This window comes from Nicotiana attenuata, unplaced genomic scaffold (assembly GCF_001879085.1).
Source record: "Nicotiana attenuata strain UT unplaced genomic scaffold, NIATTr2, whole genome shotgun sequence".
Lineage (NCBI taxonomy): Eukaryota > Viridiplantae > Streptophyta > Magnoliopsida > Solanales > Solanaceae > Nicotiana > Nicotiana attenuata.
This window is the reverse complement of record NW_017671902.1, coordinates 72,071-85,687: the sequence shown is the minus strand read 5'-3', so window position 1 is coordinate 85,687 and position 13,617 is coordinate 72,071. Positions and strand designations below refer to the sequence as shown.

The following is a 13,617-nucleotide window of genomic DNA, read 5'->3' as shown; positions in this document are numbered from 1 at the left end:
CACCGATAGCATTACATTTCATTGATGGGGACACGACCTTGGTTTCCTTAGCCGTAGAATTTCGGCAATTCTGATACGAATTACATAAACTTTAGTTCGTCTTTCAAAGCATTTTTAGTTAATTCTTATGAAGTTTTTGTGTTTGGTAGTGCATGAGACTTGAAGAACCAAAAATATGGAAAAGAAGTCAAAAATCCATAAAAGGGCATAACTGAGGCAGGTCTGCGACCGCAGAAGTGATGTGCGGACCGCAAACCCACTACAGACCGAAGCAGTTCTTTTGGGCACTGAAGAGAATATTATGCGGTCTCATATGCGGTCGCATAACACTTATGCGAACCACATAATTACCGTACAATTGCAACTGGAAATTTGGCTTAACACTTTTGGGATGAAGTCTGCGGTCGCATAATTGCTATGCGGACCGCAGAACCGGAATACGATGGAGAACTAGGCTTCAAGACCTGCAATTATGCGACGTCTGTTTCAATTATGCTAACCGCATACATGGTCTGCGACCAGTATGCGGAAGCAGAAGGGCTCTGTAGGGGCAATTTTGTCCAATCTTGACCCCGACTTTTAGTCCACTATAAATAGATTTACTTGGGTTTTTGTGGGTCATTGAGTCTGAAAAAGAGACACATTGAAGGCATTCAATACACCATTATTTTGGAAGCTTTCGAAGAGAGAACTTGTACCTTTATAAGCTTTATGACTTTATCTATTGTTTTGTTTTTGTAGTCTAGTATGAGTAGCAAGTTTTAAATACTAAGGTTGTGGACCCTAAATGGGTGTAATGTTAATGGGTTTTTAATATATATATATATATATATATATATATATATATATATAATGGTTGGTTGATATTTATTCATTTCTTATGCTTTATTTATTGTTAGTGGTTGTAAACGTTGACTCATTCCATTTTACTCTATCTTTACTTGGAAAAGTGGGTTAGTGTTTGGTAGAAGTGAATATCAAGAACTCAAGGATTTAAACCTTGTTTAATAGAATCACTTAGGAATAAGTGGGTTCTACTTGGCATCTTAATTGCAACTCATTTATATTTGGGAAAATCATAAAGAGAAAATACTACCCAATTATTGGAAAATATTGGGTAGTCATTTAGAAACCATTTGCATATCAAAGGACCTTCCATTTGAAATATATCATATTAACACCGATAAAATTATATTTCGTTGATGGGAACACAACCTTGGTTTCCTTAATCAAATTAATTACATTACAACAACAACAATAACAAACCCAGTATGTTCCCAACAGGTGGGGTCTGGGGAGGGTAGTCTATACGCAGACCTTACCCTTACCTAATGCAAGTAGAGAGAATGTTTCAAATAGACCCTCGGCTCAGGAAGGGTAAGAAGAAGAAGAGGAAAGCAAGGAAGGAGAAAGAAGGAAGAGAAAAGAAAAAGGGAGAGATAAAGGATAAGTAATACCAAATAATAGCAATAGGGAATACAATACCTGAGGCGAACAGAACCACATAACTTACTAAAAATCTAAGAATATGAAGGGATATTCGTGCTACTAAGACTATCGGTGAACAACTAAAAACTACCCACTAACCTTCTACCTTAAGCCTCGACCTCCACACCCTCATATCCAGGGTCATGTTCTCAGTGAGCTGAAGCAACGCCATGTCCTGTCTAATCACCTCTCCCCAGTACTTCTTAGGCCTACCTCGACCTCTTCTCAAACACTCCATGGCCAACCTCTCACACCTCCTAACAGGAGCATCAATGCTTCTTCTCTTAACATGTCCGAACCATCTCAGCCTCGATTTTTGCATCTTGTCCTCCACGGAGGCTACTCCCACTCTGTATCTTGTTAATTCACAATTGTATCATTCTCTTTTTAAGCTTAAGGAGTAGAGTTATGACTTAAATCAAGTTTCACATTATTCAAGTAACCTTTTCACACCTATTCCCTGTGGGATTCGACCCCAACCTTATTGGGTTATTATATTTGACACCGACCGCCTTACACTATTGGTTTATGTGTAATTTGAGCGTATCAAATTTTGGCGTCATTGCCGGGGAATACGGTTTTGAAATTACTATTTAGTGTGTGCTTTACTTTACGTCTTCTTCTACTCCATCACACTCTGCTTGCTTTGCTTGGCTTTATTACGTAAACATGGCCGAGTACGATGAAGAGAACCCTTTTGTGGATATAGATGAGTATATTGAGGATACAAATGCTATTGTCCCTCCAAGGGTTGATGTTGCTACCTTCAAGGTGGAACACGGTCTTATCCTAATGCTCAAAGCAAAGGGGTTTTTCAGAAATTCCACCGATGATCCGACACAATATTTCAGAAACTTCTTGGGTGTGTGTGCAATGCACAAGCAGAATAACGTCTCAGATGATGCTCTAAGGCTAAGAGTGTTCAAGTATTCACTGGATGGAGAGGCAAGGAAATGGATCCAAAATCTACCACCAAATTCCAGTCATTCTTGGCCTGAACTCGTCCAAGCGTTCCTAGCTAAATGGTTCCCGCAAAGCAAGAAGTCTGAGCTCCGGGATAAAATTTTCTTTTTCAAGCAATTACCGGGAGAACACCTACATGAGGCTTGGGATCGATTCAAGCTATATTTAGTGAGGCCACCGAATCATGGTTTTTTGGATACTATCTTGTTGGAGAAATTTTACATGGGATAGGATCCTATAAATCAATCTACAGCCAAAAATGCAGCTGATGGATCTTTTATGGATGAAACATTTGCGAGGATCACACAAATCCTTGACAAAATGGCAATACATAACCAAGCTTGGCACTCAGAGGACACCACGGGTGGAATTGTATATGGTATTCCTTCCTTGACCAACATGATTAAGGAGAACCAAGAAAGAGATCAAGTAATTGCCGGTCTTGCCACCAACGTCAATGTGTTGACGAAGATGTTCACTGAAAGCCAAATAAAAAAGGTAAACGTGGTAGAAGATGTTCAACACACATCAAATGAGGATTAAGAGGAAGCAAATTATGTCAAAAACTCTCAAGGAGGTTATCAGAGGAAACCCTACCAAGTTTCAGGACAACAAAACCAATGGAGGCCTAACCCGCAAGGGCAATGCAACCAACAGTGGCGAAATGACCAAGGTAGTTCAAATCAAGGGAATTGGAGTAACAACAACAAAAACTTTTCCACTCGGAGTTCAAAACCCTATGTTCCACCAAAGGGGAAATATTCCAACTCTCCGCATTGGAATGAAGGTTTTTCAAGTGATTCCAAGTTGGAAAACATGCTTGAACGAGTATTGCAAAATAAAGAAAGATCCGACACTTCAATGGGGAATATGACCGAGCTTATGGGTTCTTATACTGCATCTATTCAAAATTTAGAGATGCAAATGAGAGATCTCTCAAGAGAGAAAAGTCCGAAGCAAAAGGGCACACTCCCAAGTGACACAATTGCAAACCCAAAAGGTAGTGGGAGCAGTACAACTTCTCATTATATGGCTATCACAACTCGAAGTGGGAAAATACTTCAACGAGAGATTGAACAAGTGGTCGAAGTGGAAGATTCCGAACTAGAAGTTGAGGCACAAGTTGAGGTGCCAATTGTTGTTGAAGCTTAAAAAGTCCCAGAAGAGGTGAAAATTCAAGAAGTGAACCAGGAAGAGGTTAAGGAAAAGGTGAAAGAGACACCAAAAACTCTCGAACCAATTCCTAGACCTCCTCCTCCTTTTCCTCAAAGACTTGCTAGGAAGGTTGATGATAGCAAACTCGAGAAGTTCTATGACATTCTCAAGCAATTATCGGTGAATATTCCATTTGTGGAAGCATTTCAAGAGATACCGGGTTTTGCTAAGTACTTGAAAGACTTGATCACCAAGAAGAAAACTACCAAGAATGAAGTGGTGAATGTGATTCACCGGGTTAGTTCCATCATTGCAACAACCACCGTTCAAAAGAAAGAAGACCCAGGGACTTTTACCATTCCATGCACTATTGGGGTGCTCGACTTTGCAAGAGCTCTTTGTGATAATGGGGCTAGCATCAATTTAATGCCTCTTGCTATTTACAAGCAAGCATGGTTTGGTATGCCGAGGCCTACAAATATGAGGTTGCAAATGGCCGATTGTTCAATAAAGAGATCGGTGGGGATTGTGGATGATGTTCTTGTGAAAGTGGGAAAGTTCTTCCTCCTCGCCGATTTTGTGATCCTTGATTGTGCTGTTGACAAAGAAATCCCTATCATCTTGGGGAGACCATTCCTTGTTACCGGAAGAGCACTTATGGATTCGGAACGAAATGAGATCAAAATCTGAGTTAATGACGAAGAGGTTACCTTTCAAGCGAGTAAGGGTATGAAGTTGACACATGCATATGAAAGCATCTCATTCATTGATTTTATTGATGGGGTAGAAGACGCAATCGAGATGAAGATGGAATTGGCGGCTATTTTGGTTAAATTTGATGGTGAAGACATGGAGGGGTACATGGAATCGGTGAATGCATTAGAAGGACTTGGGTCCTACACATATGCACCAAAAAAACTTTCTCTTGACTTAGAGGATAGAGTCACTCCTCCCGTCAAGCCTTCAATTGTTGAGCTGCCACAACTTGAGCTCAAGCCACTTCCACCGCACTTGAGATATAAATTTCTTGGATCTAATGAAACTCTACCGGTAATTGTTTATTCTTTGTTGAATGATATGAAAATAGAACACTTGTTGAATGTCCTGAGGGAGCACAGGAAAGTCATTGGGTGGACAATAGCGGACATCCGAGGGATTGTTGCCGGAATTTGTGAGCACAAGATACAATTGGAGCAAGAGAGCAAACCAAGAGTGGAGCATCAAAGAAGGTTAAACCCTTCCATGCAAGAGGTGATAAAGAAAGAAATCATCAAATGTTTAGACGTCGTGGTGGTCTAACCCATTGCTGATAGTTCTTGGGTGAGTCCAGTGCAATGTGTGCCAAAGAAAGGAGGCATGACCGATATTCAAAACAAAAAAAATGAGCTCATCCCAACGAGAACATTGACCGGGAGGAGAGTTTGCAAGGACTACCGGAAGCTAAACAGTGCTACTTGAAAGGACCATTTCCATATGCCTTTTATCTATCAAATGCTTGATCAGCTAGCGGGAACGTCATTATATTGCTTCTTGGATGGATATTCCGGCTATAACCAAATCAATATCACCTTGGAAGATCAAGACAAGACAACATTCACATGCCTATATGGGACTTTTGCCTTTAGCTGTATGCCATTTGGGCTATGCAATGCCCCGGCTACTTTTCAACGGTGCATGATGTCAATTTTCTCGGACATGGTGGAAGATTTCCTAGAGGTGTTTATGGATGACTTCTCTGTAGTGGAGTGATTCCTTTGAGCATTGTCTTGACAACCTTAGACAAGTGCTCAAAAGATATGAAGAAACAAACCTTGTGCTAAACTGGGAGAAATGCCACTTCATGTTGGACAAGGGCATTGTTTTGGGCCACAAAATTTCCAAACAAGGCATAGAGGTTGACCGGCCAAAGATCGAATTCATTTCCAAGCTTCCTCCACCCACTTCAGTAAAAGGTGTCCGAAGCTTTATGGGGAACGCCGACTTCTATAGGCGTTTTATCAAGGACTTCTCAAAAATTAAAAATCCCATGTGCAAGCTCCTTGAAAAAGCAAAGTTTATATTTGATGAGAAGTGTCTCAAAGCTTTTGAGGAATTGAAAGAAAAGCTGTCCACGACACCTATTATTGTCATACCCGATTGGTCCCTTCATTTGAACTCATATGTGATGCTAGTGGTGTTGCTATTGGGGCAGTGCTTGGTCAACGGCATAACAAAATCCTTCACCCTGTTGCAAGACACTCAATGACGCTCAATTGAATTACACTATGACTGAGCAAGAACTTCTTGCCATTGTCTATGCTTTTGAAAAATTTGGGCCTATTTGTTGGGGTCCAAAGTGATAGTTTACATCGATCATGCTGCTCTTCGCTATCTCATGGCGAAGAAGGATGCCAAACCAAGATTGATTTGGTGGGTCCTTTTGTTGTAAGAGTTTGAATTTGAAGTCTAGGATCGAAAAGGGACAGAGAATCAAGTTGCGGATCACCTATCTAGGTAGCGAGACCAAAAGAAGACCTTGAAATCAATGATTCCTTTCCAGATGAGCACATATTGCATTGTCTAGCACATTCGCTCCTTGGTATGCCGACATCGCTATCTTTTTGGTTAGTGACCTAGTTCCCGATGGATTGGAAGCTTATCAAAAGAAAATGTTCTTGCGGGAGTGTAGGCAATACCATTGGGAGGAACCCTTTTTGTTCTGTATTTGTGCCGACAACATTTGTTGGCGGTGTGTTCCGGAAGATGAGGCAATACCGATTCTCAAGGCATTCCATGACTCCTCGGTTGGGGGTCATCATGGAGGAAACCGGACGGCGGCAAAAGTGCTTGAATGTGGCTACTATTGGCCATCGATCTCCCAAGACACAAATCAAATGGTCAAGGCATGCGATCAATGTCAAAGACAAGGGTCAATATCTGAAAGACATGAGATGCCTATGAATTTTGTAATGGAGGTCGAGATCTTTGATGTGTGGGGATAGATTTCATGGGCCCCTTCGTGAGCTCTTATGGCATGACATATATCTTGGTGACTGTGGACTACGTCTCCAAATGGGTCGAGGCAATCACCTTGTCCAACAATGAAGCAAGGAGTGTGACCTCATTCTTGAACAAGAACATATTTACGCGGTTTGGTACCCCCAGGGCCATCCTTAGTGATGGTGGTTCTCACTTTTGCAAAAAGGCTTTCACCGTGCTGCTCGAAAAGTATGGCGTAAAGCACAAGGTGGCCACACCATATCATCCTCAGACGAGTGTTCAGGTTTAAGTCTCCAACAGGGAGATCAAAAACATCCTAGCAAAACCTGTCAATGCAAACAGGACTGACTGGTCAAGGAAGCTAGATGATGTGCTGTGGGCATATCGCACAACATTTAAGACTCCCATTGGAACCTCACCGTACCAGTTGGTTTTTGGTAAGGCGTGTCACTTGCAAGTGGAGCTTTAGCACAAAGCCATGTGGGCATTGAAAAAGTTGAATCTTGATTGGGCCGAAGCTGCTAACCCAAGAATGACACAACTCAATGAGATGAAAGAATTCCGTCTCCATGCCTATGAGAGTGCATCCATTTATAAGGAGAGAATGAAATTTGTTCATGACAAAAAGATTTTGGAGCGGGAATTCAAATCCGGAGACTTGGTCTTAATCTTCAACTCAAGACTCAAGTTATTTCTGAGCAAACTCAAATCCAAATGGTCTGGCCCGTTCAAAGTTGTGAGTGTATCTCCCTATGGTGCTATTGAATTGGAGTCGGAGGATGGAACTCGAACTTTGAAAGTAAATGGCCAACAAGTCAAGCATTACCTCAGTACCACAGGAGAAAGGCATTTGATAGAACAATTTTTTCTCAAGGACAGTCCTACACCAGCCTCCACCACTGAGTAGCCCAAACGGGGTCAACATCGTCGTGCCGCGACGTTAAATCAAGCGCTTCTTGGGAGGAAACCCATGTGTGGTAACAATCTTTTGTTAGATTTTTAATTTCTGTAGATTTAGTTATTATTGTTGTGCAGGATAACGTGTGTGTTAGAATGAAGGTAGCCCAAAGTACCATGAAACAGGGTGCAAGGACTGAGGTAAATGAAGAAAAGAAGGTTTCGTGGTTTGCGACAACTATGCGGTCGCATAATAATTTTGCGAACCGCATAGTGGTCGCAGACACGGTCAGAAAAAATGGCAAGTTGGGTTCTCTAAAATGGGGTAAGATTTCAACTTCTGCGGCCCGCATAACAACTATGCGATCTTAGAACGCGTCGCAAAGTAAGGTTGAACGACCCGGTCATTAATCCATCGGATAACACATATGTGACCGCATAATGTGTTATGCGATTCACTTGCCTACCGCAAAACGCACAGGTACAAAACCCTAAACTTTTCACATACGAGCCGCACCCTCACTCTCAGTCACACACAAGCACTGTCCAACACGAATAAAATCAGAAACAAAAAAATAAGGATAAGAAAAAGAAAAGACCAAAAACACACACAATCACACAAAGAGGATCGGAATTGCATAGAGAATTCACCTCGCTCACATCTCAGAACCGATTCTCAAATTGCTCAGACCTCTGGTACGTCATCTTCCTCCCTCTTTTTTCTAATTATGTGAATAATCTCATGTACTTGAACCCCCTCTTTCCCCTCCTTCTCAAACCTTTGATATGGGGATCTGGGTGGGTAATTTGTGGGAAATTTCTCAAAATTGAGTGTTAGGAACTCTGTGCGTGAGTGAACTGAGCATTTTTAACTGAAGAAGACGATCTTTGCGATCCGCTTAATTGGTTTGCGGTCTGCAAAGTCGTCGCAACTGGAACCCTAGGTGGCTTGATGAAAAGAGATTTTGCGATTGAGTTTGCGATCGCAAACTTCTTTCGCAGACCGCAAAGTTGCTGCAAACAGGGTCAGAAAAATTGCCCATCTGGAGAGCGAAAATACAACCACTTTGCGGCCGCATAACACATTCTGCGGGCCTTTTCGCGATCGCATAATTTTTTGCCTCCTGGGTGTCGTAATTCTGCGATAGGTTTGCGGTTCTCAAAGTGGTTATGCGATAGCATAACCCATAAGCAAAAACTGTTTGCTTCATTCATTTTCTTTCAATGTGATTCCTATGCTATACCACCACTCACACATTGTCTCGTTGAAAGGGATGGCACCAAAGAAGTCTCTCTCATTGAGATCACCTCCCGCTCGAGGAAATAAACGAGCTTCTGCTATGAGCCAATAAAAAGAGCTATCCAAACGCTCCTGACCTGACACAGCCAGAAGGACACTTGAGCATTCCTCCTAGTCTGAAGAGGAGGAAACACAAACCGATCTTGTGTCACCTGTTTATCTTCATGCTGAAGCACGCCGGAAAAATATGGAAGATCTTAGGTTTGGGGTTGCCGGCTCTCAGACCCTTTACAGGGAGGGCTTAGAAAAGAGAAAAATCCTGGAAGAGAAGCAGCTCGGCTTGAAGGGTTTAAAAGAACATTACCCTCATGTACTAGAAAACATCAAAAAGAGGAGGTGGGAATCATTTAGCCAGGTCCCAGGAGAGTACAATGAGACACTCATGCGGGAATTCTATGCTGCCTATGCTGAATCCAGGAACTCATAACAAAAGAGAAACTGTAGATTCCTGGACATTGTTTTTGTCCATGGAGTTGAAGTCCTCTGTGATGCAGGATCAATCAATGATGTATACGTTGAGGAGTGGGAGCTAGGAACCGCAGAATATAACAAAAAGATTAGAAACAAGGAATCCGAGCGTGCTTGGGTAGTTTCTGTCATAGCCAAGGGAACTCCGCCCTGGATTGCACCTAAACAAAAGATCCACATGAGGGATATTACCCAAGAAGGTTGGTACTGGCTATGTTTTGTATGTTCCCGTAAAATGCCCTCAAGAAATGAAACACACGTATGTATTGAGAAGGCAATCCTCATTGCATGCATCATGACGGGCATCAAGTTTAATGTAGGAGAGATTATATACCGTGAGATCGGGATCCGGGCGAACCAGACAGCAACCTCGCTCCCTTTTCCATGCCTAATCTGTACCTTTTGTAAAGCTGTAACGGTTCCTCTTATCCCCAAACATGATCTTATAACAAAAGCTCTTCAAGATATCGACATCACCCGGATAAATAATGTTGCAGATACAGTGATCGACGATCCAATAGATTTTTCACTCACTTCTCCTCTAGACTCAGCAGCACCTGCTTCTCCCTCACTGGATGACACTCCCTTCACACCAGCTACCTCCACATCCACTCCTAAGCAAACCACTGCACAACCACCTGCTGCCTTACCAGCTTTATCAATGCTGGATCTACTAGCCCAACATGCCAATGCCAAGGTAGACAGGCTAACAAAGGAACTCCCAGCTCTCATCAGGAAAGCACTAGCTCCTATCCAATCCTCAGTCAACACTCTTCAACAGCAGCATCAATCTTATGAATATCGACTCAAGCACTTTGAAGTGCGACTTGAGAGGGTTGAGCGATGTGATGCTAGAGATATGAGTCAACTCCAAAAGAATGTCGTTGAGCTGAAATGAAAGCTGCACAAGACGCAGAATTTGGAATTTCACTTGACCCATTTTCTTCCATAGGAAGGTGAGCAGGGCACTGGCACTGGCACTTCCCATATTCCGATCTTGGACCTAGAGTTCACAAACCTTATGACAGCTCTGGCAGCTCAGGGTATTGAGACTTCAAAGGTTTTGGATTCTGTTGTACACACTGACACTGCTTCAGCGGAGGGATCCGGAGAGTCTGAGGGGAACACTGATGAGGAAGACAGTGAGGATGAGGAAACTGATGAAGAGGCAGTGGGTGAGGAGACTGAGAATCTACGGGAAAATAAAGGGAACCAAGTTGTTGTCTCTACAGATACACAGGATGAAGAGGAGACAGTTGTGCAGACAACAATTGCACACTCTATCGCATACATGGTCGCCAAGGCCAATCCATCGACCATGCAGCCATCACTGGGAGAGGGTAGCAGCTCACAGGTCCCAGACCCAACTCCACAACAGGTGGAGCTTTCCATTCTAGCCTCAGATACCACCACACAGTCTGAGGTTCTACATGTTGCTTCCACAGTGCCACCATCTGACCCCACAACTTCCACAGTGCTGGCATCGGATCCCACAGCTACCCCGGATGTTTCAGCCCCTCCTAGCACCCAAGGAAGCCCCTAAACTTTGCTTTTACATTCTATATGCATTAGGGACAATACATGCTTATTGGTTGGGGGTGGGTTAGTTAAATTTTTGTGAGAAATTTGTACATAAACACTTTACTTTAATAGTGTACATTGGTAGATAGCAATGAATTCCCCTTGGTTTTTCTTCGTCGAGTTCTTTTCCAAGGGTGTAATAGTAGAACTACGGTAGTAGCATGGAATGTTTTGACTTGTTTGGTGTTGATTGTTCTAGCTTCAAGCATGTAATGAGTTTTGTTGAATAAATGGTACCCTTCCTTCTTTTGAATATATCTAAAAAACACATACGCACACACACACAAAATGGTTAGTCATTCTTGTGAACTTGAGGCTCGCTCTTTGACTTTATGCTTACTCAGAATCTTACATATATATCATGTGATGAAAGCTTTGATTTGCCTTGCGTTCTCTTGAGGGATGAAACTATGTTGAGTCGAACAGTTCATGCGATGTGAATAAGTGAGGATTTGTATAAATAATGCATATGCTTAACTTGTGATGTCTAGAACTTGCCCAGTTGGTTCTTTAGTGCAACTCTCAGGTTAATGATTGGGTGCTGAAATGATCTTAGGATCTCTTTGTGACTGCTGGCTACTTTGGACCAAATTGACCTCCCTGGTACAATAATTACCCTAGCTACACGAGTTGAGCCTTTAACCTTTTATTTGGCTATCACATTATAAACATTTACCCCTTTTTGAAATAATTCCTTCTTTTGAACCCATCCCTCCTTGAATGATTAAGAATGAGGCTAAAAGCCTAAGTTGGGGGTGCCGGTACAGAGTGGAAATTGGTAGGGTTGACTACTATGTGTAGAAAAAAAAACCTCAAAGTTGTATATATGAAGAAACTCAAGCTCCAAAAAGAAAAACAATTGCAAAAAAAAGAGAAAAAGAGTGGAGTATTGTAGAAACTGAAGAAATACTTTGAGGTGGTTCTATGTCGGTAACTCGAGGTCAATAAGTGCTATATAGTAAAGAAGCAAAGTGTATGTAGAGTTCAAGGAGGGTTTAGCCACTAAATTCCAAAATATTCATTTATCCCGTCCCGAAGCCTACATTTCAACCCGTGAAAAGTCCTTGGTGATCTACAGCCATTCATTCCTGAGATAGTAGCGAGTTAAAATAAGGTCAAGCATATGGACTGATACTTGTAGCATGTAGCTTTCGTTTTGAGTGCAAGAGTGTTTGATTGCATTCCCTGTACATATGTGTGAGTTGGGGATTTTCTTTGTTGTGAGCATGCATGAATTGCAAGATTTAGCAGAAGTTAGGTTCTTGAAGTAGAATACAAGTGCACCCTTAGCTGTGGGTGGCATTCTGTCATTTTGGTTGAGGCTCGAGTTTCACAAGTTGATTAGTCGAATTGTTAAATGATTGTTTTCTTCCATGAAGGGTAAATAAAAAGAAGTTACATGCTTGTTAGCTGATAGTCAAAACCATCTACACTCACTGTTGTTTTGTGATATGTCGGAAATAGAAATGTATAGGATAGGATAATTTTGTTTTAGTTGCTTGAGGACAAGCAAGATTCTAAGTTGGGGTGTTGATGTGCCGTAGAGTTTCGGCACTTTTGATTCCAATTACATAGACTTTAGTTCGTCTTTCAAAGAATTTTTAGTTAATTCTTATAAAGTTTTGGTGTTTTGTAATGCACGAGAATTGAAGAACCAAAAAGTTGAAAAGAAGTAAAAAATCCATAAAAGGGCAGAAATGCGACAGGTCTGCGACCGCAGAAGTGATGTGCGGACCGCAAACCCGCCGCAGACTGAAGCAGTTCTTTTGGGCATTGAAGAGAACATTATGCGGTCCATTATGCGATCTCATAACACTTCTGCGGACCGCATAATGACCGCATAATTGCAATTGGAAATTTGGCTTAACACTTTGCGATGAAGTCTACCCTCATATAATTGCTATGTTGACCGCAGAACCGGAATGCGATGGAGAACTGGGCTTCAAGACCTCCAATTATGCGATGCCTATTTCAATTATGTGGACCGCATACATGGTCGGCGATTACTATGCGGCCGGAGAAGGGCTCTGCAGGGGCAATTTTGTCCAATCTTGACCCCGACTTTTAGTCCACTATAAATAGATTTACCAGGGTTTTTGTGGATCATTGAGTCTGGAAAAGAGACCACATCGAAGGCATTGAATACACCATTATTTTGGAAGCTTTTGAAGAGAGAATCTTGTACCTTTGTAAGCTTTATGACTTTATTTATTGCTTTTTTTTGGTGTTCTAGTATGGGTAGCTAGTTTAAAATACTAAGGTTGTGGACCCTAAATGGGTGTAATAATAATGGGTGTTCAACATTGAATATATATTGTTTACCGTGAAAATGGTAATTACAATTAGATTTGATTTTGTGGTTCTAAAAATATGTGATCTATTTTTATGCTAGTTGTTTAGGCAATAGATATTAAGTAAGAGATTAGGGAATGAGATAAGAGCTTGAAAACAAGGTGATAACCAAACCAACAGGCTGATGAGCGGGGCCTCGAGCTTGCTTATTCGGGCCTCGAGGTCGATCCTTATACCCTGCCGTGTCCAGTCGATGGAAGGGCTAACACTATATGAGAGCTACGGTGATGGCTCTTTATGATCAATGATAAGCAATAAATGAAGAGCAATCGATGAAGAGCAATAAATAGAACACAATGAATATAAGCAATAAATGGAAGTAATGAGATCAAGAGAATATGTTAAAGAGCAGAGAGAATGTTCTTGTGTATTTAGTATTGAGCAACAGATGTCTACAAAATGACAAGGATTTCCTTTATATATGAGGGGGAACA

The 13,617-nt window shown here is 41.7% G+C and overlaps 1 protein-coding gene across 1 annotated transcript; it reads left to right on the top strand.

Annotated features, from left to right (window-relative positions):
- Window positions 1-2,157: 2,157 nt before the first annotated feature.
- LOC109210804 lies at window positions 2,158-3,603 on the top strand. The gene is made up of 3 exons (XM_019374275.1): window positions 2,158-2,638; window positions 2,705-2,949; window positions 3,037-3,603. The coding sequence occupies exons 1-3, from the start codon at window positions 2,158-2,160 to the stop codon at window positions 3,601-3,603; spliced, it is 1,293 nt and encodes a 430-aa protein (XP_019229820.1).
- Window positions 3,604-13,617: the final 10,014 nt, after the last annotated feature.